At 40.4% G+C, this 27,695-nt stretch overlaps 1 protein-coding gene across 2 annotated transcripts in view; it reads left to right on the top strand.

Annotated features, from left to right (window-relative positions):
* Positions 1-27,695, top strand: part of LOC150087391 (serine/threonine-protein kinase 32B) — a 61,216-nt gene that overhangs the window by 20,017 nt on the left and 13,504 nt on the right. For both annotated transcript variants that reach the window (XM_090371166.1, XM_090371165.1), the window contains exons 3-6: positions 12,624-12,788; positions 13,017-13,177; positions 21,036-21,073; positions 24,627-24,716. In XM_090371166.1, the coding sequence (XP_090227292.1) occupies positions 12,624-12,788; positions 13,017-13,177; positions 21,036-21,073; positions 24,627-24,716 (454 nt within the window). The remainder of the gene's footprint in view (positions 1-12,623; positions 12,789-13,016; positions 13,178-21,035; positions 21,074-24,626; positions 24,717-27,695) is intronic.

Below are 27,695 nucleotides of genomic sequence, written 5' to 3'. Positions count from 1 at the left end.
CTGTTCTAGAAGACGGAGGAATGAAAGTCCGATAGGAATGTCGCCTGACTGCCAGAGATGATCGCATCCCCTATGAAAGTCTATAACCTCTATAACCTCTATGAAACTCTATAACCGAATGAAATAATCTATGTATTTCCGAATGTCCCACTCATAAAGCTCACTCACACACTCTGACATCACATCAAAATGCATTTCCATAAAAAATTTCATCGATTTGAGTATCAATTATTTTACAAACTCTGCAATTTTATCATTAATACAGCTGCTCTACCTCTTCTCGCCGACCAGAGGAATCGCTATAAAAATCCCACTGTGTGCGGGGCTTTCATAATGATTTCTTTAGTGATTTTCATAGTCATTCGTTGCCAATTCCCACCCCCCACAGCTTTCGCCGACTGCAGTTAACTTCCTCCCGGTTAGTTACTTCATGGTTCAGTTCACCATTTCTCAACTGAGCCTCCTCATATACAATGGACGTGAGGGGAAGCCCATAGTCCGTAATTTTTCCCTTCGGAACCGTTGTTTTTGCCTGTGGTGCAGGCAGTTGCTTCCTCTGCATCCAGCTGTCAATCATCTCAACCGAATTAGCTTGCCTGACTTCTAGGCAAGCTAACTCGGTTGCCCAAGGAACTCTCAGTATGGCACATCAAATCAGCAAGAGCAATGCCTCCACTAACCACGACTGCCCTCCCCGTGCCATATTTTACAAAGTTTACTGTACTTTCTTGAAGCTAAAACTGAGAAATGAAATATTAAATATATGGATTCTAACTAAGACTGGAATGGAACCCAAGGGTCTTCTTTAACTTATTTAAAGTTCAATATCTGCGCTGTGAGCCATCTCGGTAATCGGCCACAGATGAATTCTGGTCCAGTCTCCTGACCTTTCTTAATATCGCATCCTTCTCTGGTGTATTGCGTGAAGTCCTGCTGTCCTGTTAGATATGAAGCACTCAGAACTTGTAAGCCCTGAATAAACACTGTGGTCAAACGTGGAAACGATAAGAGAAGGATGCGATTTCCCTGAAGCGACATCTAACAAGGTCCCCGATGAGATAAGGTATCGCGTTTCCAACGTAAAAGATAAGAATGCCGTAATTAGCGTCACTCTGCTAATCTCTCTTGCTCAGCTGTTGAAAGGTGCGTATCTTGACAAGATACAACGCTTTTCTTGTAGTCTGTAAACTCCTCGTGTCTTCTAGGATTACAACACGCGGGAATTAAAATACCATCCTTTCGAGCTTCTCCGGAACAAAAATAGCGTGGCAAGAAACCGATTAACTGAACAAAAAAATAAAGAATTCTAATTTTGTTGTTTTATTAACTAAACTGTAAATAGTGCGGCTGTTTTCTTTTGATTTTTTTCCCAATAATCAACGTACAAGTTTAAGCTAAAAATTCTGTGATACGAGAAAATCAAAATGCTATTAAGCGTGGTGCTTATCCAGAGAACAAGGAATAACATTCAAATAAATGAACGGTGGGTATGATTGGCCCGACTAGCAAGTCCAGTTACTGAATCTGCCAAAGTTAACATCTGAAATCGTAACGGTTTCAAGGCGTTGCAACTTCTCACTTCAACTGCAACTTCTGTTGAAGGCGTCCTCGAAAATAATGTAAGAAACGCCTGCACAGAGCAGCATTCCACGATGGATTTGAAGCGATGGACTTTCTGATTTTCACTAATGATACCTATTACCAAAAGTAGGGAGGCGTCTCGCTCAATTCTGACGTTAAAAACCGATCTCCATCCACTATACGGATCTGCAAATCACTGAAACCGGGAGAGGAAAGTCTTTAAAAGTATCAAAACTCCCCCAGCCCTCAATACGTACGTACATTACAGCAAAGTCGTTTCGCCGCATCATTCGATGGCGGTACTTCACAGGGGGGGGGGATCTTTGTTAGGTCTAATCTTTGTATCATCACTCGCCCGGTTGTCCTGGTTTGTCGTTTAAGGCACGAGGCCTGCAACCGTGTCTGTCGCCATGACGACCATTTCCGAACAAGGTGCTGGAGGGGAGGGGGGTTTGAAATGAAAGAAATCAACGCCGCCGCTAATAGTACCTGTTGACACGGCGTGAGGCGTGTCCCGGATGTGGCGAGAAGGTAAGCAGTCTGGTGAAGATGCTACTTAGTGACACGCACGTTAGATCTGCCAATCAATAGCTTTCTATCAAAGGTAACGTGTCGTGGGACACCGTGGACATTAATCTTTCATGAACCGCACGCTCAAGACGTGTTCGTATCGAACTCGCATTAGACGCAAAGAATTAGCGCGCTACTTGGCGTGTCATACACGCAGATGCCCCCTGGGAGCCGTTAACCTTGATTTGCAAGTGCTCCGACGTTACACTCGGCGCGGGACATTGATTTACATTGAGTGGCACGCAATAGTCAGCTTCCAGTAAGTTACACTGCCTGTTGGCTATCTCACTAATGCATTTCGCGAACTGTTGAATCGCAATAACACACCCAGCTCTGTAATGTGAAAGGTCTCGAACAGATGGAGACTATGCGTGCAGCACGAGTCTCATTAATGCGCCATATCTAATACTCACTGCTAGTTGTGTATGTATTTGAATGCCTGAACACGCAGAAGCTAATGGGGTAAAAAGGTTCTTCCCCCTCGACTTTAGATAATTTAATTTTTAAATTAGAGACATTTTGTATTTTGCTAGATTTTCAAAACGCAGTGCACCCCCTTACAAGCGTCTTTGTCCTCCCCTAAAATGTTTCTGGCCCCGCCCACGGCGAAGTAGGCGGGGCCCAGGGGCTCACATCTGGTGAGTATGGGTTTGGCAAACCCAGGGTCCTGAGCTGGATATCATTCTTCTCTTTCTTGATGATTTCTTTCTCTCTCAGGGTAACTCGGGAATATTTTTTTTTTTTTTTGGCTGGTGCAGCATTAAGCCTCAGGCTTCCTTGCACACCATACTGCTATTAATAATAATAAGTGTACTGGAGTGGAGTTGACCTCCTCAAGACGTCACCTTTCTGGCTGCTTCCGCCCTCTGTGGATATTATTAAAATACCTCTACTGGATACCAAAAAAAAAACAACCAAACTACTATATTTAGGCCACCCGAATAATTAAATTCATCTGCCGTGCTGTGTCTTACGTCTGTTAATTGCGTGTGTTCTATGGTCGATTTGTTTGTTTGCTGGAGGAAAAACCCCAGTTTCTGGAGGAACTGGATACCTCGAGAAATCAAGATTAGATCAGCTATACGTTTGCGAATGTGGACATGTGTTATTGTTAGGAGGGCTCTTAGAACGTTAGTTCAAATCTGCCTCGTATTACCGTAGGTTTTAACAGACTCTATAAACTAGGCCAGACTTGGAGTAGTGTCATCTTTGTGTATTTTATGAATGTTGTGGCTACCTAGAAGCAGCGATTGCCAGGAAGGCTGCTTCCAGATACTCGTCCACACCACGGGAGGAAGGTGGGCCAGTTCCAGTAGATGGGACGCCTTAGATCTCAGTTTGAGACAAAATGAGAAAAAAAAAAAACACGACTCTGGGGCGCGCTCCAGAGTTAAAAAATAAATAAATAAATAAAATAATAAAATAAAATTAAATAAATAATAAAATAAATAAATAGAACCTCGCCAACTGCAAACACCACGTTAATCACAGTTAATTATCCAAAGTTAAACCAGTTCTTAACTGTAGAAGCATACTTAGACCAAATGCAGCTTTAGCAAAGGTTTGTAACAGTTGAAGTTTATCTCATTCTATCAAGAGATGAAACGCTTGTCTAGGAATCACAATCACCAGGAGATCATTAATTATTGATCGCGCACTATCATAAATATTACATTCACACAAAATGTGAAACCAATTTTCCTTGACTCCACAAAAACACAATTGAGTATTTGTTAATCCTAGGGCAAATAGTTTCTCATTCAATGAGCCATGGCCTGTTATCATATATAGCAACTCCAATCCAGGCGTAAACCATTCAACTACTCTTTTATCTAGGAGAAACGTCACCTAAGGAAGAAATATCTTTGTCACCCTTCCCGCAGTTCCAGTTTCCTATCTCGTTTGCCATCGGTTAATTATCTCCTTTATCTATCACTTCTTTTCCCTTTTAATATCTGCCTGAGTATCAATTGTAATGTTATGAAACGTAGCGGGAATCCTTCTTAATCCGATAACATAGTCCTCAGTATATCAGGAACAAGTCCAAAGGAACAGCCCCGGCCAACACCTGAATTTGCTGCTGTAGATGATATGGTCCTACACACCCTCAACATGCTGAGAAGCATCGATCTTTGTATAGAGTTGTTTTGCTTGAAACCAAGCGCCTGCTGCATATGTTGTCATGGGGAGAAACACTGCCTTATAATGTAATGAGAGTCTTGTGGGATAAACCCCAGTCAGACTTAGAAACACGAATAACAGCACCAGAGAACTTTTTCACTTTAGCTCCTAAATATGTGGAAAAAATGAGAGTTTATAATCTATTACTATTCCTAGATATTTAGCTTCTGATGTCATTGGTAGCTGAATACCATTTAACTTTATTTGTGGAGGTCGACCAGGATCCAATTTGCTTTTAAAAAGCATCATTTTAGTTTTATACGGATTAATAGTTAACTTATAGTTTTGTGCCCAGAGATGCAAATCAGTCAATACAATATCAGCATTATGTTCAAGACTACTCCTCGAACTCCCAGCCACTATAATTGTTAAATCATCGGCAAAATCTATTGTCCTTCAATTGGAAAAAGAGCGAGCTAACCAATTTTGCAAGACAAGGTTCCATATGAAAGGACCTAAGACTGAACCTTGGGAACAACCACGATAAACCTGCTTTTTAATATAAAAGGTTTTAGATTTAACAATTACATATCTGTCACTAAAATAACTTCCAAACAATTTATATAATTCTTGAGAATATCCAGTTATCCTCAGCTGAGCAAGAGCAGCCTCCCACCATACTGAGTTAAAGGCATCCTGAAAATCCACAAAAATGGCTAATTCATACTTTGAAGCAGAACTCTCGATGTGTGTTCGAAAGTCCACTAAAGCATCCTCTGCTGACTTTCCAGATGTAAACCCATATTGTTTATTTGATATCATTCCACGCTGCTCTATTAACTGCGTAATGCGCAGAACCATCGTTTGGCGAAGCATTTCCAGCCCTCCATAACAGAATACATGGTGGGTTCGCCACTCGCCAACCTTTGCCCCGGGATATTATGACCAAAAGTAGTCGCCTCCCCACACACACAAAAAAAAAAAAAGTTTTGCTACTTGTCAATCGTTTGGAGAGGTCTGAGTTCGATTCCCGTCTATAACTGGAGGAATTTCTAAAATTCTCTTCAATCGGGAATTTGAATTTGGATTTTAGTGCGCCAAGGCAAAGTTAAAATTTCAAACAAATCGAGAGCTCGATAACCTTTAAAAATTCCACCTCGTTAAAAGGCTATATGCAGATAAATGAAAAGCAAAAGCAGTATAACAGCAATAAATGGCATATTTTATATTATCATCGTCTTCAGCTACTGTCGATCCACCGCAGGGTGAAAGCCATCTCAACAAGTTTCCAACAACTGCGTTGTGCTTTCTGTCGCCATTGTCCACCAACAAATATCACAATTTCATCGATCCACCTCATGTTTGATCTTTTACTTGAGAGTTTAGAGTAAAGCGGTATCCATTCCAAAATTAGATCTGTCCATCTATCGTCAGTTTTTCTTGATATGTGACCTGTCCATTTCTATTTTAAGCGCTTTGTTCCTTCAAATAGTGTCGGAGATCTTGGTTTTTGTGTATATTAATAATATGTACACATTTATATTTTATGTATATTAATTTCTTGTAAAAACTGCTGGAACATCGTCATTATCGGATAAAATCTGACTGAGTCTACATAAGGCTTAGTCAGTATTTTTTTAAGTATTTAAGTGCAGTTGTTGCGGACCCCAGGGTTCCCCCATTAGGCCGCTTTTACACTTCTTGTGATGAGGCTTGCGCCACGTCTAGTCATGTGCGTGTAAATTTTGTGCTCTGTTCTAGTGTTATATTGTGCGACCTGGCAACTTACCAAAAATCCCATCCTGGTATCATGATCAGCAAAGAAAGAAAAGTCCAAAGATCATGGACCAAATTTCACCCATCAAGCTCCATTAATAGGGCAAGATTCAGTATTAACAAATATATACACTACGTACAATCAATAGCAAGTTCAAGTTGGCTTCGACAGGCTGAGTCAGATGGTTAAAAGTGGTAAAATGTACATTTATAAAATTGATACATTCGGTTAAAAAGGTGTTACACTGCCCGCATACAGGAGGTCATCAGCCCTCAACAGAAAGGAATGTGACTGTGTCCTATTCGGAGCCGAGCAAGAACAACTTCCTCCATACGATCCGTGATTATTCGTCAGGGCTGCTGATGTAGCTGTGGTAGCATCCAAATCCTTTACTCTAATCCCAATGTAGCTGGGGATCCAGCAGTTTGTTGAGTAGTGTATCTCATCGCTGATAAAGCCTGTAGTGCACTGAAAGAATCAGTGTACATATAATAAACCGTTGGTATTCGCGAGTTCTGATGTGGTCCAAGGCTAACTCTGTAGCGTACAGCTCTGCAATGTATATGCTGCATTCCGGAGGAATCTGCTCGGATACAGATGGAGTAAAGTGCATCGGTCTGCACCCCCAAAGCAGAAGAGAGAGTCCAGAATGTTCAGCCCTCACATACACTTTGTGAATGTGTTGGAGAATTGTCAACCTTTAATCAAATACCAGTTCCAAGAATTTCGTCTCCGCTACTACTTGGAATGGTGCTTTGTCCAAGTCTTAATTCAGGTTCGGGATGAAGATCACGCTTGCGACAAAAATGGAAGCAAAAGGTCTCTCCGGTAAGAACCTGAAACCATTGGCCATGGCCCAGGTGTTAAGACGGTCGACGGCTTGTTGCAGTTGTCTCTCAATAACCCTCATGTGGCGTGATTGAGAAAATATGCTGAAGTCATCAACGTAGAGTGCACTGTTTACGGTTGGAGGAAGATGTTAGGTAATGGAGTTAACTTTAATGGCAAAAAGCATAACACTTAAGACAGATCCTTGCGGTACTACCTCCTCTTGACAAAAGGACGGAGAGAGGGTGGATCCTGCTCAAACTTTGAAAAAAAAAAAGAGAAAAAAAAAAGGAAGGGATAAAAAGTTTTAATGGAATGAGAAGATGACCTCTTAGACAGAGGTTATAAAGATCTTTTAAAGACGTAATCTCTTGTCATAAGCTTTTTCCCTAGCAAAGAAGATGAACATCACATGCTCTCTTTCTAGAGATGCATCTCGAATAGACGTTCCATTCGAATTAAGCGAGAAAGAAGATCATTTGATTCTAAATAACAAAGAATGAGCGTTGATCATTCTCTCCAATATTTTGCACAAAGAGCTAGTCAGAACAATATGGCGTTAATTTGTTGAAGCTTTAGGATCATTTCCTGGCTTAGCAAAAGCAAGGATAGTTGTCTTGCGCCAGGTACCAGAAACTGCCCTTCAAGGAAAATCCTATTGTATAGGAAGAGCAGTTGGTTCATGGACTGTGGTGAAAGTTTAATAATTTCACAATGGATGTCATCTGGTCCACAACACTTGCCTTCGTAAGGGTGCCAGCTGTTTTCAGCTCATGAATGATAAATGGCCCATTATATGAGTAAACACCATTTGATGTAAAATTAAGCTTCCCTTTCTCAGTTTTGTGTTAAGAACCAGAAACTCTGGGAGTAAGGTGATATTGCTCAGACGTTCGAAAACGTTTCCCCAAGAGCAGTGGAATATTGCAGTTGAGTCTGCAGTAGCATATCCATTGTATTCCAGTACCAATGAGGGGTACGCTGTGTATATTTCCTTCATTTTCCGGATTTTGTCCGAGACCACCTTAGAGCTGTTCCCTGGGTAATAGAAGTAAACCGGATCAAGGATTCCCTTTTGGCTGTGACGTCGGATGAAACGTGCTTTAGCGCTTGGGTGTTTAACAGCTAATGAGATTAGCTGTGGTGGGATATCGTCTGAATATGATCCACGAATAGGAAACAGCGTTTGCTTTATACCCCCCCCCCCCAAGTTCTGTTTTGTGCCTTTTGCTGCTGTGCATTTCGAATTCCACCATGGTTTTTGAGTTTGCAGTTGCTTGGACGATAATTTCAGCGATGCACGTAACTGCATCATTGACAGGCTCCTGACTGACTGTAGTAATGTGAAAATTTTCCAAATCTTGGAGGGTATTCCAATCAGCTTGATCAATATTCCACCCAGGTGTGAGACACGGTCTCTCACAATTTAAACAATTTTTCATTGGGAAGTGATCACTTCCATACATGTTCTCCTCCACCTCCCAAGTAGGAGAAGGGGAGCAGACAGAAAGATGAATGGCAAAAAGTAAACGGATAGGCATGTGGAAAAGGTTTGTTCCCACATTTAGAAGAGAGAGGTAATTGTTAGTGAGCATATGCTCGATGACTTGTCTCCTTCCATCGATGTTGTCAGCACTATACCACAGAGCGTTATGTCCATTAAAATCCTCAAGAAGAAAGAAAGGGGAGGCAACTGCATAACAAGAGCGAGGTCTTTTTGGGGATGTCAGTCACAGGTGGTAAACAAATAGAGTAGGCTATTAATAAAAATGCCTGTGTAGGGCGAACTAAACAGCCTGTATGATGGTTGTAAGCAGCAAAGGCTGAAATGGGATCTGGTTGCCCATGAGGGTAGTGACCCCTCCATGAGCAGGGCAAACCACAATTCCATCCTTATGAATAATACTAACGTTGTGCATGGTGGGGTCATATTTGCCTTTAGATAAGTCTCCTGTAAGCAAAAGCAGGTTTGTTCATGCTTTTTAAAGGAGTGCCTTGATGTCTTCTATCTTGTGGAGGCATAATTACAATCGGTGTTCCCCCAATAGATGTTGCTTGGAGGATCTGTCCTTGGTGCCTGTTAGTTTTAGTTTCAACAAAGATGTCCTCAGAAAGACGCCAATTTAACCGATTTACAGCCTGCTAGCTCTTCCAGATGAAGAAGGGCAACATTTTTCATATGGGCTTTTATCGTCAAGTATTTTATGGGCAGGTATCGAGGTGTTGAACCTGATGTATCTTCGGTTCTGGGTCTTTTTGCTGAAGTAGCATTTTCTGAATTGGTGTTATAATTTCTTGATAGCGACCTTGTTGAGGTTCCAGCAGAAGAATTGTTGGGTTTTTTTTTTTATTTATTTTTTTGTTCAGTGCCCGGACTCCCCATCTACCATGAACACAAACAGGACGCCCACTATCCAGCGAGCAATAAATACACTCGGGAGTGGGACACCAGGGCTATCCAGACCCGCACTGCCACCAGCCTGAATCTTGGTCCTCGGACCATGAGGGGAGGAGCATGGCATTGACACTGTTGACTCTTGCGTAGACTAATTCCTATTTATAGGAGGCTTTTTACTAAGCATTTCTTTTAAGCTAATGGATTTGCCAAAGTGCCCGTCTGTACTCTGACAAGATCATTTCTAATTCCTGACCGTGGAAGGACAGCCATCATTGTTTGTTTAAGCGCCCGGGAATGGAATTAATTGCTTCAATATTCTCGCAAATAAATCCGGCGCAGCATTGCGGGCATCAAACGTGCCCGATCGGTTCGCTACGACTGCGGATGTCAACGTGCCCAGTCAACCTTACACACTCAAAGCGTATTGTGTAATGGAGCGCGTGCACATGGCAGGACCAGATTGCTCCGATACGACTCTGCCGTTGTACAGGAAGACGCGTTTCTGGCTGCTGTCGGGGGCAAAATAAGCGGGTCGAATGAGAACTGCAAATGTGCACACGTCACAAGCAGATCGGCCATTAAGGCTAATGAAAAAGATGAGGCAGCTGCGACGAATGAGCGTTTATTAATGCGCGCGAAGAACTAATGAATCGGATAATTGGCAAGCTGCCAAGGAGAGGACCAAAAAGCACTTCTCATCCGAGAACAAAAACAATGAAGGGGGCTTCGAGAGTTTTTTTTTTTTTTTAACCAAAGTCAAATTAGTTGATTGAAATGAACTCGAGTAGATAACGCCGTGATAAAGAGACTGCCGAATGGCACGTGCCGCTCGGTGGCCGCAAAAATCTCGGAATAATACCCTCGGACGGTGGTTACCACGACAACGAGAAAATCAATCGGCTCAGTACGAGAGGAGCGGGAGTACAAGGCTGCAACAGCGCAATAAAACAATTCATATTCACACAAGAGGAAACCTCGTCCACTTATTACAGTTAAGGCTCAAAATCCATTAACCATCCCCATCTATGCGATTCCTTTAGGGTTTGTAATTTCTCGATGCTGTGGATGGTTATTGAAAACTGCTTCGAGTTGCGTTAGGAGATTCACCTTTGATGGCACGCTGTTCAAACATTAAAAAGGAAAAGGAGAAAAAACATCGAGGTATCTGCAACAATCAGTTAAGCCCATTTTGAATGAGAGAGGGATTTCCACTGAATCAACTGGCTACAAAAAGACAAAAGCTCTTTTGTGTTGGACTTGAACAACTTTTGTGGTCATATCGCGACTTAAAGAGATTAACGTACACAGCAGGGTGGGTGTCTTTCATTAATGGATTTCATTTAATTATTTATTTTTAACATTTCGCAAAAATTGAAAACGTTGCACTTTACAAAATGGGATTAATTAAATCAAGATTCCCTTGTATCGTCCACATCAACTGCTCCACTGTAACAAAAATAACGCAGTAAACAGCAACGTGGTTTACAGCGGATTACTCGCTTATCCAAACACAATGAAAAGCAATTTAATTTACGTCTTTGTAACAGAAATTTGTGATCTGTCTGCGATGTAAATCCTTTGATGGAGTCAAGGTGGAACTATAGCCCAAATGAGGAATTATTTACAACTTAAAATTGTAGATTTTTCGGTCGGAACATGTATTGTTTCAGAAGCTTCCCTCCCTTACACACCAACTCGGGTATTTACGTCTTTAAATTTCTCATTAATGCATAATACGGTGGAATGTTGCCACGTTATCGGGTTCTATAATGTTCTCTGGATGAAAACTTCCACTATCTGGTGATGGAGTTCAGCAGTTTGATGTTACTTCCAGCGAAAACACTTAATTGTGTCGGCATTATCGAATAGTTGCCAAAAACGTGATCGAAATGTAATCACTGTTTCGACCTATACCTATTGACTAACGATGAACTTGAAAATCTTAGGGTGAGATTTTACAGCAATATTACTACCTAATTAGGTAGCGAGTCCCTTTATATCTCGGCAGCCAAGAGGTAAAACGGTTTTCCAGACCGGTCGCTGGATAATCTGCTAAACAGAACCCAATGGTAACTCCATAGAGGGCATCTGGATCAGATGGTGTATAATCTCGCTACCTTTACTATACCAACTCGTGACACAGTACGTCAAGGAGCTGGATGCATTCTGGCTGTGTGAAGGCCATATCCAAAGTTCAAACAACATATTCACTTTATCTACTGAACGCATCATGAATAGTCAAACTAAAAGAACAAATTCACCTGCGAAAAGATCTAAACCTCCCAAAAACTTTCACAATCATATGTGGCTTCGGTCCAATCTTAATGATGTCCATTTCTATCTATGGTCCGCCAAGCCCACTTACTCTTTCTGACAGTCTCAGCTATGGGTTGCCTCAACCTCCACTCATCTCAGTTGCCCTAATTATTTGTTCGACGATTCTTTTGGCTTCAAATATGGTCCTTCTACAATGTCTGATCTGATTCTCTTTGTCAGAAACTTCCTAATTTGGCCACCTTCTCTTTCTTTCTGATCTCCTCTGGCTTAAAATCTCTCTACCCAATTCTGTCAAAACCATCTGTCTCTATCGTTTTCCTAACTGCATAACCACTCGGACCTCGTTAACTTCCTTTCTTTGAAACTCGACTTTCTTCAGTCCAACTTTCTTAACAGTGGGGTAATTTTTCCTTGGTGATTCTAACGTTCAAAACTCCAGTTCGTCTCACTTTTCTAGTTACACAGACCTCGCTGGTCGAAATTTCGAAGTTTTTGCAATTACTAATGACCTCACACAGATTGTTCATTTACTTACCAGGATAACACACAATCCTAAAAACTCATCCCATGCTCCGGATATTTTCCTCAACCCTTTCAAAGTTAGTGGTCCTCTATGCATCTCAAATCACAACTTGATTACGATAGCTTTTCCATCGGAACCTCACCCATTCACTCTCTCTAATGAAATATGATTTTTTTGATCGAAGATAATTTCTAATTTTGAGAATTAGAAAATTCTTAAACGTTGTAATGAGAGGTACAAGTGGAATTGTAATTATAATTTGCAAAAAAAGTCAATAAGTATTTAACGAAATAAAGATGCTTAAATGGGAGTTGCATTTCGTTTATTTTGTACTCTTGGTAGCAAGAAGTTTATTGATTGGTAACAATCCCAAATAATAGAAATTACTATAACTGATTTTGTTAATTAAGGATACTGTAATAACATTAATTAAAAAAAAACGATATGCATGCCTTTTCTGAGTTTTAAGGTCTTTTTACTTCCAACATACAGACTTGACGAATAATTCAAGAGCTTAGTTTTACTCTTTTTTTTAAATGAACTTCCAGGTATGCATTGTGCAAAAGAAGGACACCAAGAAAATGTACGCCATGAAGTACATGAACAAAACGCAGTGCGTAAAGAAAGACGCTTTCAAAAATGTGCTCCGAGAGATCGAAGTGCTTTCAACTCTGGAGCACCCATTCCTAGTGAATCTTTGGTTTACTTTTCAGGTGAGTGTCTTCGTTCAATTCTACCAAAACCTATGCCACTTCATTAAGCCTATTAACGAAGTTAATAATCGAACGCAGTCAAATATTTTTAAAAAATTGGCAGCGAGATAACATTGCCTCACCCTCCATGGACACAACTATGTTTGGTCTTTGCACTTTAGCAAATAACCCAGCAAGAAGAGAAATCAAACCGAGAATAAAAATGAATCCGTTATTTTTTCTCTTTAGGACGAGGAGGACATGTTCATGGTGGTGGACCTGCTGCTTGGTGGAGATCTCAGGTACCACCTTCAACAGAATAACCCTTTTGATGAGGAACGCGTTTCTCTGTACATCTGCGAGGTGGCGCTCGCGTTAGACTACTTACGTTCTCAACGAATCCTACACAGGTAAGACTAAATTATTGAAGTAGTTTTCAAATAATTGCCGATCGTGATCAAATTACCAGAATAAATATAACTTCGAGCGCTGAAGCTGCAAATAACATTCGGCAAGGTTCAGCGTAAATTGTGCAATCGGCAAACTCTAGGATAGTTAGTCACGCAAGCGCTGCTTAAAATAAGTTTCTGTTATGCAGCGTTAGCTGAATTATTATCAAAATCATTACAAGAGTTAACCAGTTTAACCCGCTGTACAATAAACGAAATTATTCCTTTCCGAATGCTTTTATGCGGGCGAACTCGTTAGACTAATGAGCTCCTCAATTTAGCCATTTTATTCCTGAAACTCAGACTCACTGCGCAGCAAAATATTTCAGAAGCAGATATTACAAATATGTGAACGGCTCCTATCGAATATAAATGGAATGGCCTTAGTAATGTAAAAATATGAACGTACTTATAAGGAGCTGCATAGCCCAGGTGGCGCCACGAATACTTAGTCGAGGGAAAAGCGGGCGACATTAGTGAGTTTACGAGGGACATGATTATGGGGGGCTGTGCATCCCTAAGGAAGCGAAGGTGACATATATTGGTGGAAATGTGTCCAAAATTTATAATCACTGCCCATCGATTAGAAAAGCCCCCAACGAAAAGCAGAAGTCAGATCAGAAGAAAAAGCATCACGGTCTGGATCGAGACCTCCTTCCTGTAATTAAATAAAAATATAAAAATGCGTAAAGTCCACCATCAATTTCATTTACTGAGTAAATCGGCTCCTAAGCCAAAAACGTTCTGATCAATGAATTCAATTATGAAAAAACACGACAAAGTAACCATACTCTGCAATGTTTATCCCGAACTCAACTGCAGCACAACCAGTTGGGCAAGCAGGACAAATAGAATACCGAAGTTACTCCAACAGCTGCATAACATAAGAAACTGCGCTGCAATGCAGCATGTTCTTCTGATTCCACTGCAGCAGAAGAAGCAGTATTGATTACTGACGACGAAATGTTCATCCTGAAATTAACCAGAGCACAGTGAGCTGGACAAGCAGGATAAATAAAATACTAGTCATTCCAACAGCTAGGCAGCACAAGGAACTACAGAGCAACAGTTACAGCAGAATGAACTGTATGTTTGTAATCAATATGAGTCCACCATCGATGCTGAAGGGAGGTGGCTGTGTTATCTAGCACCGCACGCGTATAGCTAAGTAAAGGCATATTGTTCAGGGAGGAACGCCACCGGTGGTCTCCCACATCTGCACCATCTGTACTCTTGAGAAGTATACAGTACTCTGGAAATTCCAGAAGTGTGTGTGTAGTATGTTGTAAGTGTACAGTATAGTATTGTGTTGGGTTCGGTTGTTTCTCTGGCTTCTTAGCCGTAGTGCCCCTAATGGAACCCTAGGTTGCCCGCCACCACCATCACCCGTCACTGCCCATCGACCGGTGAGCCAGGCAGTCCATCGATCTCTGGATAGTCTCCGCCAGAGTCGCCCAAGCTTTCTGTAGGAGACCAAGTAAAAAAAAGTGAGAGTAAGGGAGACAGTTTAAGAAGAGAAGCAATGTGGGAAAGAAATAGGGAGGTCGAGGAAATAAGGCATCCTCCTGATGATGGAGGTAGTAAAGGGTTGGATCCCCCTTGGGCTGAGAGGCCCACTCAGACCTAGGGAAAGTAGAAAGCTTGCAGGGCAAAGGTGTGCTGCAAAGTGGAGCGCCAGAATGGCATCCCACACTCGAGAGGCAGATGTCAGCAGTACCTGACCCACCAGACAGTATACAGGTGCACTTTTGGCAATCTACTAGCGAACTGCAAATTGTATCCAGAGGTTAACGGTTTGCAATAATACCCTGAAGCATTGAGGGTTTGCAATTTCATGTAGGAAGTCTATTGGTCCGGAATCCATTTGTATAATTTCTGTTACAGTTTAATCCAGTAGATATAGGAGTTGGCGTGTAATATGACTTTGGGAATTTTTAGCTCAGCACACATTTGCCCAGTTCTATGGATATCAAATTATGGAGACCGCCTCTGAATAGCGTCTATATTGGAATATTGATTGTGCAAACTCAGTAAGTGCGGAATAGAGTTCTTCTTGTAGGAGGAGATACTCTTGGTTTCGTGGGTTTTGCTGTATTTTAGTTATAAGTCTAATGCGATATTCTTCACATTCAGGGCATATATACATAACGTGGTCCCAATTTTCAGCGTCACCACACGTGCATAGGGTTTTGCTGAATTCCATGGGTTGTCAGCTTGTGATTAAATGGACCATGCTCCGTTAACAGAAATGTTACTTGTAGCCCAAGAGAAAACCAGGGAGGAGGCTTTGGGCTAGGAAATTCTACATTAGAAAAAAAAATTTTGGTGGTGGTGGTGGCACCTTTTCTAATTTCATTCCAAGATTCCTGCCAAATGGCTTGCAGTCTCTCTCTCTCTCTCTCTCTCTCTCTCTCTCTCTCTCTCTCTCTCTCTCTCTCTCTCTACTATGCGTATTCTTTCCTTTTGTGGGAAGCCACCTGTGGTTACCCACATCTGCCGGAGGAAAAAAAAAGTAAAGGAAATTAGGTTTAGGCACTGCACTAAGCTCGTGTCTGAACAGAATATCGATATTTCTTTTCAACAATGCGTGAATGGAAACAGTGATCGCCGTAAAATGTGAAACGTTTAATACCACCCCACTAAAATCCCGCTTCCTCCTGTTAACTGTTGATGGACGCATACAAGAAAGAGTGGAAGTGGGGTGCTCCATGCCCACTGTCAGTCCTCTAGTGCGGCTAATGCCTTCGTGTATCAATGCTGAATCTCTCATTTTCATAAGTGACATCAATGAAGGGGAAGAAGGCATGATGTCAAAATTTGCAGATGACGTAAAGGTTGGTAGAGTCGTTAATGATCAGTGCTAAGCAGCTCTCCTTCAGGAAGACTTGTTTTAATGCTTCTAAATGTCTTAAACTTGGGAAACGGCAATCCAAAAATAATTATACACTTGGTAGGGATGAATTAAAAACAGTGGAGGAGGAAAGGGATCTAGGAGTTGCAATACGGACAGATATGAAGTTTTCTGAACAGTGTAAACAGGAAGCCAGAAAAGCCCATGGTATCCTATCGATGATTTATCGAACGTTTTCCTGTAGATAGGGAGGTCATAATCCTACTGTATACGACAATTGTAAGATATAATCAGGAAGGAACTGTTCCCCTGGCATTCGCCACACCCAGGAACGGCCATCAGACTGGCAGAGTACGAACTTCGAGTCGTCTGTCCATAGGACTCCTTTCCAATGCTGCACAGTCCAGGATTCGCGCTCCTTACACCATGTTAATCGGCGTCTGGCATTTGTTGAGGTGATCAATTCTGTTGAACTGTTGAGGTAATTCTGTTGAACTGTTGAGGTAATTCTGTTGAACTGTTGAGGTAATTCTGTTGAACTGTTGAGGTAATTCTGTTGAACGTGTCATCTTGCATACTCACTTTTGCAATTGTCTGTGAAGCCCAGCATGCATATTTATAGCAGCTTCTGTGACGTGTGCTGCATGCATAGGACGTTTCCCATCCATGGAGGGGTATCCGGATACTAATGGCACGGCACTGTATATCAAAGTTTCTTGATAAACATGGCAAAAAACACGGAACTGAGCGTTGAGAAAAAGAAGTGCCATTATAAACGCTGTATAAAAAAATTTATTCCATGAGAAGTATTGGCAAAAAACTAGGTGTTTCCTTTAAAGGAGTACAAACTGCTATTTGACGATTCAAGGAGACTGGCAGTTTAAGGAAAAAATCACGATTAGAACGATGGCGCGTAGCAACAGAGATACTAGTTAAGATCATAACACTGATTTCTAAACACAATCGACGACTTCTTCTTCCAATCACATAGCTCCCTGAGGAGCTGTTGTGGCTACCAACAAATTCCTCCAACTGCATCGATCGTGTGCTATACGAGCAGCATCGCAAAGTGTCATGCCCAGAAATTCCTTGATCGCATCCTTCCACCTAGTTGCAGGTCTTCCTCTGCACCTCTTCCCCTCAGTTTTTCCTTCCATTACCTTCTTACTATATGACCAAAAAACTTGAGTGTCCTTTTGTTGATGCTATGAATAAGAAGAATTTTAGGCCTGCCAATTTTATTCAATACCCACTCATTTGTTCTTAGGTCCAATTAAGAAATACGCAGTATTCTCCCATAACAACACATTTCAAATGCCTCAATTTTCTTCCTACCAACTATTTTCAGATTCCATCCTTCACATCCATAAGTGGCAACTGGAAAAATTAAGGAATCAGTGATTCTCAGTTTCGTCTTTAGGGGCAGATCATGATCTCTCCATAATTTTAGTTTTACACACATTCAGAAACAATCCTTTTTTCTTACTTGCTTCACATTCTCTCCTCAGAGTTTCTTTAAGATGATCCTTAAATTACAAATGGGCATAGTATCATCTGCATAACGAAGGTTGTTTATCTTCAATCCTCCAATTTTGATGCCAGTCTCTAAATCTTCCAAAGCTTCACGCATGATATCTTCGGCATAAAGATTAAAAGGTGAGGTGACAAAATACAGTCCTGCCTGACACCGTTATCTATTGTGAAAAAGTCCGTGTTTCCCATTTTCGTTCTCACAGTTCCTTCCTATTCCTGGTACAGTAGCTTAAACAGCTGAATTATGTGGATTGGGAAACCCATTATAGTCATCGTTTCCATAGTTTCTCATGTTGAACACAATCAAATGCTTTTGCATAATCTATAAAACACAAAACAACTGGAACATTGAATTCTTTGCATTTTTCAATAATCAGTCGTAGACTTAAGATCTGATCTCTGATTCCTCTACCCCTTCTGAAACTAACCTGCTTGCTCTTCTGGCATTTCTTCAAGTTTTCTTGAGATTCTGTTCAATATGATTTTAAGAAGAATCTTGCTAGCGTGAGAAAGTAAGCTAATAGTCCCGTAATTTCAGCAAATTTTCAGATCTCCTTTTTTCGGCAAGGGGATGAAAACTGATTTCTTCCAATCTGATGGCCACCGTCCCGTTTCCGAAATTCTTACAATCATTTTATGAAAAACCTCGGCGCCCTTCACACCTGTAGTTTTAATCAATTCCGCTGGTATTTCGTCAATTCCAGGTGACTTGCCACACGTTAGTTCTCTGATGGCTTTTTAGACTTCTTCATTCAGTGGAACTGATTCATGATCACACTCTTGAAAAGGGAGTGGCAGATCATTAGTGCCAACAGGTGCTCGGAAGAGCTGCTCACAGTATTCTTTCCACCTTCCTTTGATTGTGTTCTCGTCTGTTAAAATTTCCCCTTTGGAGTCCTTAATCGACGACTTACTGCACCTGAAATCTGATCTGGACTGAGTTCAATAGGAACAGAGGAACTCCCTTGTCTACATTCACTCTAAAACTTCGTTTTAAACAAGCTGGACTTCATGGTCATATAGCGGTCCGAAAACCATAATTAAAACCGGAAAATCGAAAGGAACGGTTAGCTTGGACTAAGAGCCATCAACGTTGGAGAAAACTGAAGAGTGTGAAAACGCACTGTGGATGGATGAATCCAAATTTGAAATTTTTGATTCATGCATAGAGTTTGTGAGACAATCAACTGAAGGGAGAAAAAAATGGGTGCACATTGTTAGTGCCTACAGTCAAGCACGGTGGTTGGTTCCATCATGATCTGGGGTTGCTTTGTTTTTCTGGACTGGGTGACACCGTCAGAATTTAAGCAATTTTAAGAAAAGAAGGCTATAAAAACATTCTTGAACATAATGAAATATCCTGTGGACTTCGACTTTGTGGACGACATTTAATGTTACAACAAAACAATGACTTGAAAACTAAGCTGTGCAGGGACTTTCTAGCAACTAAACAGGAGATATTGAAATTATGGTGTGACTACTCCAGTCGACTGACTTGAACCAACAGAACTTTAATGCGATCATCTAGACCGCCAAGCCTGCCCATGTTCACAAAATTTGTGGGGAACCTTGCAGAGGGCTTGGAATAATGTTAGTCAAGACACTAGTTTTTAAATTATTTGCAATAATGCCGCGTCTGAGTAAGGCAGTGTAAAATCTCGTGGAGGACATTTTGATGAAAAATTTGCAGTAAATTTTTTAATGCTTAATAAAATAAAAAATCTTAAAATACTTTGTTGCGAGTGCTTTTTTTTTAATATTACATCTTACATTACCATAACTAATTTCAAAAAAATTAACGAAAACTGTTGTCATACGCTGTGATTCCAAACTTTTAGGCTAGAGAGTACGTAGGTCTGACAGATCCAGCCCCATCAACTTCTAAATCCTCTTTATAGCTCTTCTCGATTGGCACCCACTGTTATAGCACTACCTTCAGTGGTTGCGGTATTTTCCCTGGTATGGAGACGTACGAGACAGTTGGCCAGCTCCACATGCCAGGGATGGGCACTGGACAGCAGTTTCCTCGTGATCGCTGCTTCCCGGTGGTAAAAAGGCCAAACAACACATGATACCGAGCACGCAAAGAATATAGTAATTACAGGTGGCGTAGTTTACAGAGTACCTTCACAGTGTGTGTATACACGGAGTTTAAATGGCGTCTCAGGTGCTGCCGAACATCAAACACGTACATAGATACATCTCGATTCTTCTGGTAAGAAGTTGAGAAGGGGTTATAGAGAGGATTTAGGTGCCTCTCCTAATACGTGGAAAAATGTTTCACGGGAAGACTGATTTGGGATTGTACGGATTCCGCAAGGAGGATGTCTTGAAACCGATAAAACTGAAGATAAGTGCAGGTCAAGCAGTTTTTTTGCTTATTCTCCGAGACGTATGGTCAAAAGAGATAGCACCGTATCTAGTAGTCACGTGAGTCCGAACACCCATAGTCGATCCCTAAAGTTACACCCGTGACATAATTTAAATTTAGAAAATCAAAACCTTCTTCATTTAGCTCACCGCCTACCATCACAAAAGAACATCCTTCTATGGAACTTGATCCCGATGTCCCATACTGCATATAATTTTGAAAAAACACAATCTCAATCGTAGGAGGCACAAAAACTTACTGACCAAAACAAGAACGGACCCGTATCAAAATAGTGTCGCCGAAAAATTAAACTGCTAAACGAGGTGGAATGATTTTAGTGACGATTTAGGATATTATAGTGCTATGATATTCCAAATTAAGTACACCCCGTTTTAGCTCAATTTATTTCCGAGAACTTCTTTGAGCAACAACTCTCCTAAACTTTTTTTAGGAGAGTTTTCGAACTTTTATTGCTCGAGGCACTCTTCGAAATTTAACTCAAGTCTTTAGACTAGTCTAGCGCCAAAGCATCCTGGCTGAGAATTCCTTCCTTAGACAATATCTTGCTTAAAGTAAGCGACACGTAGGTGTGGATACAGAGAACGACACAGAACATGCATATCCGGTAGATAAACGCGAATAAGAGCGCTTGGAAATGGAGATATCTGTGAATGGCAGTATGGTCACCTGACCTAAACCTTATCGAACCAGAAAGGGCTGCTTTAGGGAAGCTAACTGAAAGCTGTCATTCACTTCCTAGGACTGTTGGTCAGTTGAAATTACCTCCCGTGTACAAAACGAATTCATTGCCTCGCTCTCTGATGGATAGTCAGAGCATGAAATGCAGTGTGAGAAGTACGTAGCCATCAAAGCGATCCTGTGCCATATTGACTTCTGACTGTTGGAGCATTTTTTCCAAGGGCAGCAGTTTTGTAGTTAATATTTATTTTTGCATGTTACATTCATTTATATATCGTGCATAACAGAAAAGATATTCTAGTTTGTGATTGCTATCTCCATTTTGTCCACCAGTGATTAAAAGTTCATAATTACTTTTCTTGCAGAGACATCAAACCAGACAACATCCTCCTAGACGATGCTGGTGAGTGCAATCTTTCTGTTGTTAAATATCTTTCCATTTCATTTATGTAGGGGATAATGCTTAATTACTTTTCTTAACTGCTTTTTCGCAAAAGGAATGGTTATTATTGTTTCAAATCTAACTAAAAGCTCGTTAGACAAAGTTTAACTCAATATCAGTTGAAATATCTGTTAAGTTTTCTTATTACGCCACAGCTGTGGATGTTTCTTTTCTTTCTTTCATGCTGCTGTTTGTATGATGATGCACTTTATGAAAAGCACACTTGATAGAGTCAACTTTTATTAAAAATTCGAAACTCGACTCGAAGTTACGTAATTTTGAATGATTTATTGAATCCCCGAAGCAAAAACAAGACAAAAGAACTTAAATCTATTTCCTACCAATTGAGCAGGTAACGGATCTTCAAACAAATGTAATGCCTATGACACAGTACATTCGAAACTTGATATAATCATCGTTATATTTTCGTCTCTTGATATTTTATTCTCTTGAATAAATAAAAATAGATGAACAAAAATAAAATTCCTCTTTGACTCCCTCCTCGCAAAAGTACCTATCCAGTTTACCTTTGAACATCCCCAATCTGTCGGACTCAACTACCCATGGAAGCAAATTGTTCCAATAATCAACAATTCGCTGGCTAAAATAAAACTTTCTGCAATCCAGTCTAAACCAATCCCACCATAATTGAAAGTGGCCCCTAATTATAGAATCATTTAACAGCGAAAATTTCTCTCTTCGTTTTACTTTCTCCTCTGAGAGGAGAAAGTAAATGATGTGCTACACACATCTACAATATAACACCATGATCATCCTCCTTATAAATCTCGGTTAATCCTAAATGTTGCGCTTTTCTGAAACCTGCAAGAGCAGCCATTTCAAAATCAATTTTAAACCAAACCGATACGTCATGGTCTTCAAGTACTTTTGTTTATTTGACAAAAGTGTATATGTTAAAGGCATAACACTGGTTGAAGATTTACAACTGCCAAAGGCACCATGAATTTTGTACAGCTGATCAAAATGACAATTCTTAAATGTACCACCTCTGAGCGAGTCTTACAACAAACAGAACGGCGTTCCGATGAGTTTCCGTCCATTCCGAGCTCTAACTTTAACTGAAACAGATACAATACTTCTCTTTATACTTCGAAAAGTTTCCCTGAGGGTATAGCAAGAATATATTCGCAAAATGGGACTTCCAAAAAGTTGAGATTATTTGTAGTTGGCGAAACGGCACTAAAAGCGAAGATTTGAAAGTTGCTGAAACGAGAAACTGTGCTCCAGAGAGTACCACAAGAGAAAGACGTTTTACAGGTATGGATCTTAACAGACGAAAGCCCACCATGTGAAGGAATAGCTGTGCTGATGATCCTGAATATTAAATCAACTATCTGTAGATTGCAGTGGACTGGTTGATTGAAAAATGTTTGAGCCCCAAGGCGAGACCTTCATGATAGATGATATGTATCCAATTCTTTTGAAAGAAGTTACGAAGGAATGCGGACCAATATGGTTAATTGTGGGAAATTCGTTGGATTTAGGGGTCATTCAATTGTATGGGAAAACAGGCAATGTACGGCAAATTTATAAACGTGATTTTAAGAAAGAAATGGTAATGTACCGACATACTTTCGTAAGATCTGTTCCAGAGAAAATAATGGAGTCGCTGGTTAAGGAAATAATGCAAGACCACCTCTAGACAGGAGTGCAATTATACTGCAGTCACAGCATGGATTTGTTAAATGGGGAATTTTGTCTGACAAATCTGAGAGGAGACCACGATGTAGTAATAAAGGAATGGATGCAAATAATAACTCTGATATCACATACTTGGATTTCAGAAAGGCTTTTGATACTTTTGCACATAAAACTGCTATATAAATTATAGTGTTGCATTAAGGGGAGGTTACTGCTCTGGATAAAGGGGTGGTTGAGTGGAAGAAGAGTGTGGTTAACAATGGACACTGCTCTTCGTGAACTAATGTTATTAGTGGAGTCTCCCCCAGGGCTCAGTTCTGGGTCCATCGTTGCTATCTTTATTAATGATATTGATGAAGGCATATCAGGCTTAATGTCTAAGTTTGCAGATATTACAAAAGTTGGTAGGTATTAACGACAGTAATCAGGATGAATTACTGCAACAAGATCTAATAAAATTGGGTCGATGGGCTGACAAATGGCAGTTGAAGTTTAACATTGACAAATGCAAGGTACGGCATATGGTAGCAGTAATCTCAGATTCCAACTGTGTGGTACACCCAGGGTAGAGGAAAATGAAAAAGGCATGTGGGTAATTGCGCAGTCAGATGTGAAGCCAGTCTGCAGACAGGTTGCCAGGACAACTCAGAGTTTTGTCAATGATATACAGGAATTTTTCCAGGAGAGGATAAGGAGTGATTGTCCCATTGTAGAAGGCAATGGTCAGGCCACATCTTAAGCACTGCAAAAAGTCTGGAGGCCGCATTTTAGGAATGCTGATGACATTGATCTACTACTACATTCTTCCTCTTGCTCAGACTGCACACGTGAAGCGGACAAATTCAAATTGAAGAAGGATGGTTGCAGGATAGATGTGTGGAAGTTGTCCTTCAGCCAGCGGTAGTTGATTGTTGAAACAAACTTCCATCTGTTGTTATTAAAAGCGCTGTTAGTACAGCAGAACCCATTCTTTTAAATAAAGTTGCAGCGAAATTCTCTTAACTACTTTCACAGAAATCAATCAGTGTACTGCGATTCTGCGCTATAAGTAAAAGGAATCGACAATGTGATTTTCATATTTACTTTACTTAATTTTAGTTCGCATTAAATTACCTGCCACCAGGAGAGGTAGCATTTTCTTTAATTTTAAACGAATATCACTTAAGGGATGTTTTCCTCAAGTGATATTCGTCTTCTTTCGATTTAATCCTCCAGCTGGAAGTCTGAAAACTCTCTTCTCTCCAATAACACGTTTCGATCATTCCGCAACACTTGCCCTCGCTGTTTTACCTTCCATATTCGGCCTTCTGATAAATTCCTTTAGAACTCTTCTAGAAACTTCTTTTCAATTCTTCCCCTACTGGACTTTCTGTATATTTTTACCTTCGGTGCCAACTCCTTCTCCGAAATAAGCGGCTGTTCTTCACCGCTTCGCTGAATTATATTGTAACTCGTACGAGGGGTAAACTTGTTTTCTGCTTCGGAAGACGGAGGAGGCGGAAAAGACTGCCGTGCTGGAACGATGCGATTTCTTTCGCCTTCCAGGACAGCAAGATTGATGCACGGACCTCGGCAAATGTCACATTCACGATGAAGAGGCTTTTTTTCTAAAGCCCTTTCAGTGAACGCTGAACCTTCGACATCTGCGCACTTACTCGCCCGCTTTCTATCTCCGTGCAATACCTGGTTCTATAGAAAGACGCACAGCTAATCTAGTTTAACCTCTGTCCGTCTGTTTCTCTCTGCTTTTAACTTAATATATTTTAAAAATTCAGCAAATGTTAGTTATCATATCCACTCTCGTGTTTCAATGCAGGAAATGAGTTCTAATTTCTTTTCTTATCCCATTCAGGTCACGCCCATATCACAGATTTCAACATTGCCACAGTGCTGCAGGATGGAGAAATGGCTGTTTCCATGTCCGGAACGAAACCGTATATGGGTAAGCTTGTCCGCTAAACTTTTACTCATTTCCTGACTCACTTCCACCCTACAGAGGCGGTTATTGGAATAGACAGGATTCGAAATAAAATGCGCGGAAATATTCACGGTCGCTAAGCGTGGAATTCCCTACTGTTCAATGCCCCTGCTTTCATTTTGGAATCAAAAATGTTTCTATTAAGGCAAATGAAAGAGAAAAGGAATGACGCAAATACTGCCGATCTTCTTAAAGTAGATTATTCTTAATATTTGATGACGTTTATCTTAATTATCAAATAAGTCGCATCAGTAAAATAAGTTATCTCCCATTCCCTAATAATTCAGGGGGCATAAAGAAACGCTCCAGTTTCACCACCAGCTATATTTCTTTAGCCAAACTTAATTCCAACTTAGCCATCTGCCTGAAAGAACAAAATCTGTCACCCTTTAATATTTTTCATCAATCTTACGAATTATTGAAATCCGCTTGAATTATAATATTCAAGTCTTCCTTGTCTTTTTTTGAATCTTCTAATCCAGTAAAAAAAAAACACAAAAAAAAACTCTTGCTGTACACAACTTTATTCGCGCAAATCTGCTTTAATATTTGATTTGTCTCGCTTACAGGATTTTCCCCTTCAAACAAAAATTCATCCATCAGTCCTTCAACACAAAAATGGATAACTACTTTTTACAGCTCAAAGAAGAAGGGAAAAAACAAAACACTTTCCATTCCAGCAGCTAGCAATGGACTATAACTCATGCATGAATATTGCTGATGCACTATTAAGATATCAGAACACGTCTCAGTGATTTGTGAATAACCAGTCTTCTGTGGGCGGGCCAAATGCACCAAAATGTCTTTAGTGTCTTAACAAAGACGTTTATATCAAATTCGGAATTATTCATTGCTCGCACCTTTAAGACCCAACCGATTCGCATTGGTTGACGATATTCTTATAAGTTTAAGCCACAAAAATCGAAGTTTTCAGATGTTGTCAGGTAAGCATCCAGAAAGGGGAAAATATTTTCCCCTTTCTGGATGCTAAACCGAAAACATCTGATAATTTTCTTAAAATGATTTTCAGGCAGACTTCTGAATTTCCAGTCAAACAACACAAAAACAAATACAATCCGGTTTTAAATCTTGAGTGTTTCAGTTTATGTAAAGGTTCCTACTTAGAAATTCATTATCCACCTTCATTAACAATCAATTTTTACCAAAATTGTCCATTTTCAAATATACGAACAGTCCCAATGTGCCCCAACTATCATCAGCAATTTCTCTATTCCCATATTATCATTCTCTACAAAGAATATTATACTTTCTAGCAATAAAATTGATAGAAAGTATAACATTCTTCAGTGGAGCCAATCATATTAAACAATTGTTCAAATAGGGCAGGGATCGAATTCCAGATTTAGGTAGTCTGACAACCTGGGGCACATATTTTAGAAGTCTTATAATATTCGCTTCAATACGAAGTTGAAAGGGGGGGTTCCCCTTGAACAAACAGTAATGGTTGTGGTCTGGGCTCCCCTCGCAAACTTGGGGTCTTAGAGCAACTGCATTACTACGCCTCCATCCTTTGCAAGAACCTAGTATACCAGGAATAATGCCAATTTCAGAAAATTTACATTGGCCAGGAGTATAGAAAATGCAGCAAAAAAAAAGAAAAACATAAAAGGGTATCAAAAATCATAACATCTGATCATCCAGAAGTTATGAAATGACTAGAGAATACAATTCACAAGAGCCGAAGTTACTGTTACAAGCCACCTACCTCAGGCAAAAAACTGGAAGGAATATATAGTTGATGATTAGGCATTTCTTCTGCTGACAAGGCAGCATGGTTCATTTGAGCATGGTTCCAACCCAGTTGATAAGAGACCATAGCTATCTGCTAATAACTCATAATGCCCATCCAGCATTCTTAATCCGATTCGCGTCCTGTTGGGTCCAGATAGAGGTTCTTAATTCCAACTAACAGCGTCCTTTCTATGCAGAGCAACATCGTGAAAAATCAGATCAGAATTCCATCACACAAATTCAAAAATCTCCTCTCATCGTCCGATTATTTTTACAGACAAAAACAAAAATTCATCCATCAGTCCTTCAACACAAAAATGGATAACTACTTTTTACACCTCAAAGAAGAAGGAAAAAAAACAACACTTTCCATTCCATTAATATCCGATCCCAATAGTAATGACAGAGTTAACTACATCCCTAGAGATAATGAAATCCTTAATAAAATACAAGACATCACGATGGTAGAAATACTTGCGTGTGGGACTAATTCCCCCCCCCTAACATCCTGGAAAATATATGCCAGATCTAAACAGTCCTTATGCTCCTTAGGAAACTCTCCCTTAACAAGTTTCTCCCAGGTCAAATGTTCAAGCTGCTCAGAACCTTGATGCAGACTATTAAGAGTCCGCAAAAGATAGAAAATATCGATGCCCCATTTTTTTTATCACAGAGAATGGCAACATCGAGAGTACCAAGTTGAGATGGCAGCAGCAAGACGACTTCCAATGTAAATATTGTAATAATTCCATCTCTCAATTTATAATTTTCCATTAAGCTGCGTTTTATTCCACGGCTGAATGGACAGACAAGAGCTGCACCTCCGTAATTTTTGCCCATATCAAATGATGCGCATTTGCGAAACCCCAACACTGTCGCCGTGATGGGTACTACTATTTTGATAAACGTTAAATCAAAGATCATATGTTACATACAGAGTACTAGGCATTGCTAAGTTATTTTCTCCTACTGATCAACGCTATTTGTGTTTGTTTTAACGCTGTACTTCCATAATGCACGGAAAAGCATGGGTTCGAGTCCCGTCCTCCACATAATGAGGAACATTATGGGCTTTTTCCATACTGTCGGAATTACAATTGGGCCATAGTTTCACGTTCTTCTTCTAGTAGAAAGGGTGGTTTTTCATCCGGCAAAACAAACAAACAAACAAACCGAACCATGTATAGTAGA

Source organism: Mastigoproctus giganteus, chromosome 4 (genome assembly GCF_048544385.1).
Source record: "Mastigoproctus giganteus isolate SK-2022 chromosome 4, ASM4854438v1, whole genome shotgun sequence".
Taxonomy (NCBI): domain Eukaryota; kingdom Metazoa; phylum Arthropoda; class Arachnida; order Uropygi; family Thelyphonidae; genus Mastigoproctus; species Mastigoproctus giganteus.
This window is presented reverse-complemented; position numbering and strand designations above follow the sequence as displayed.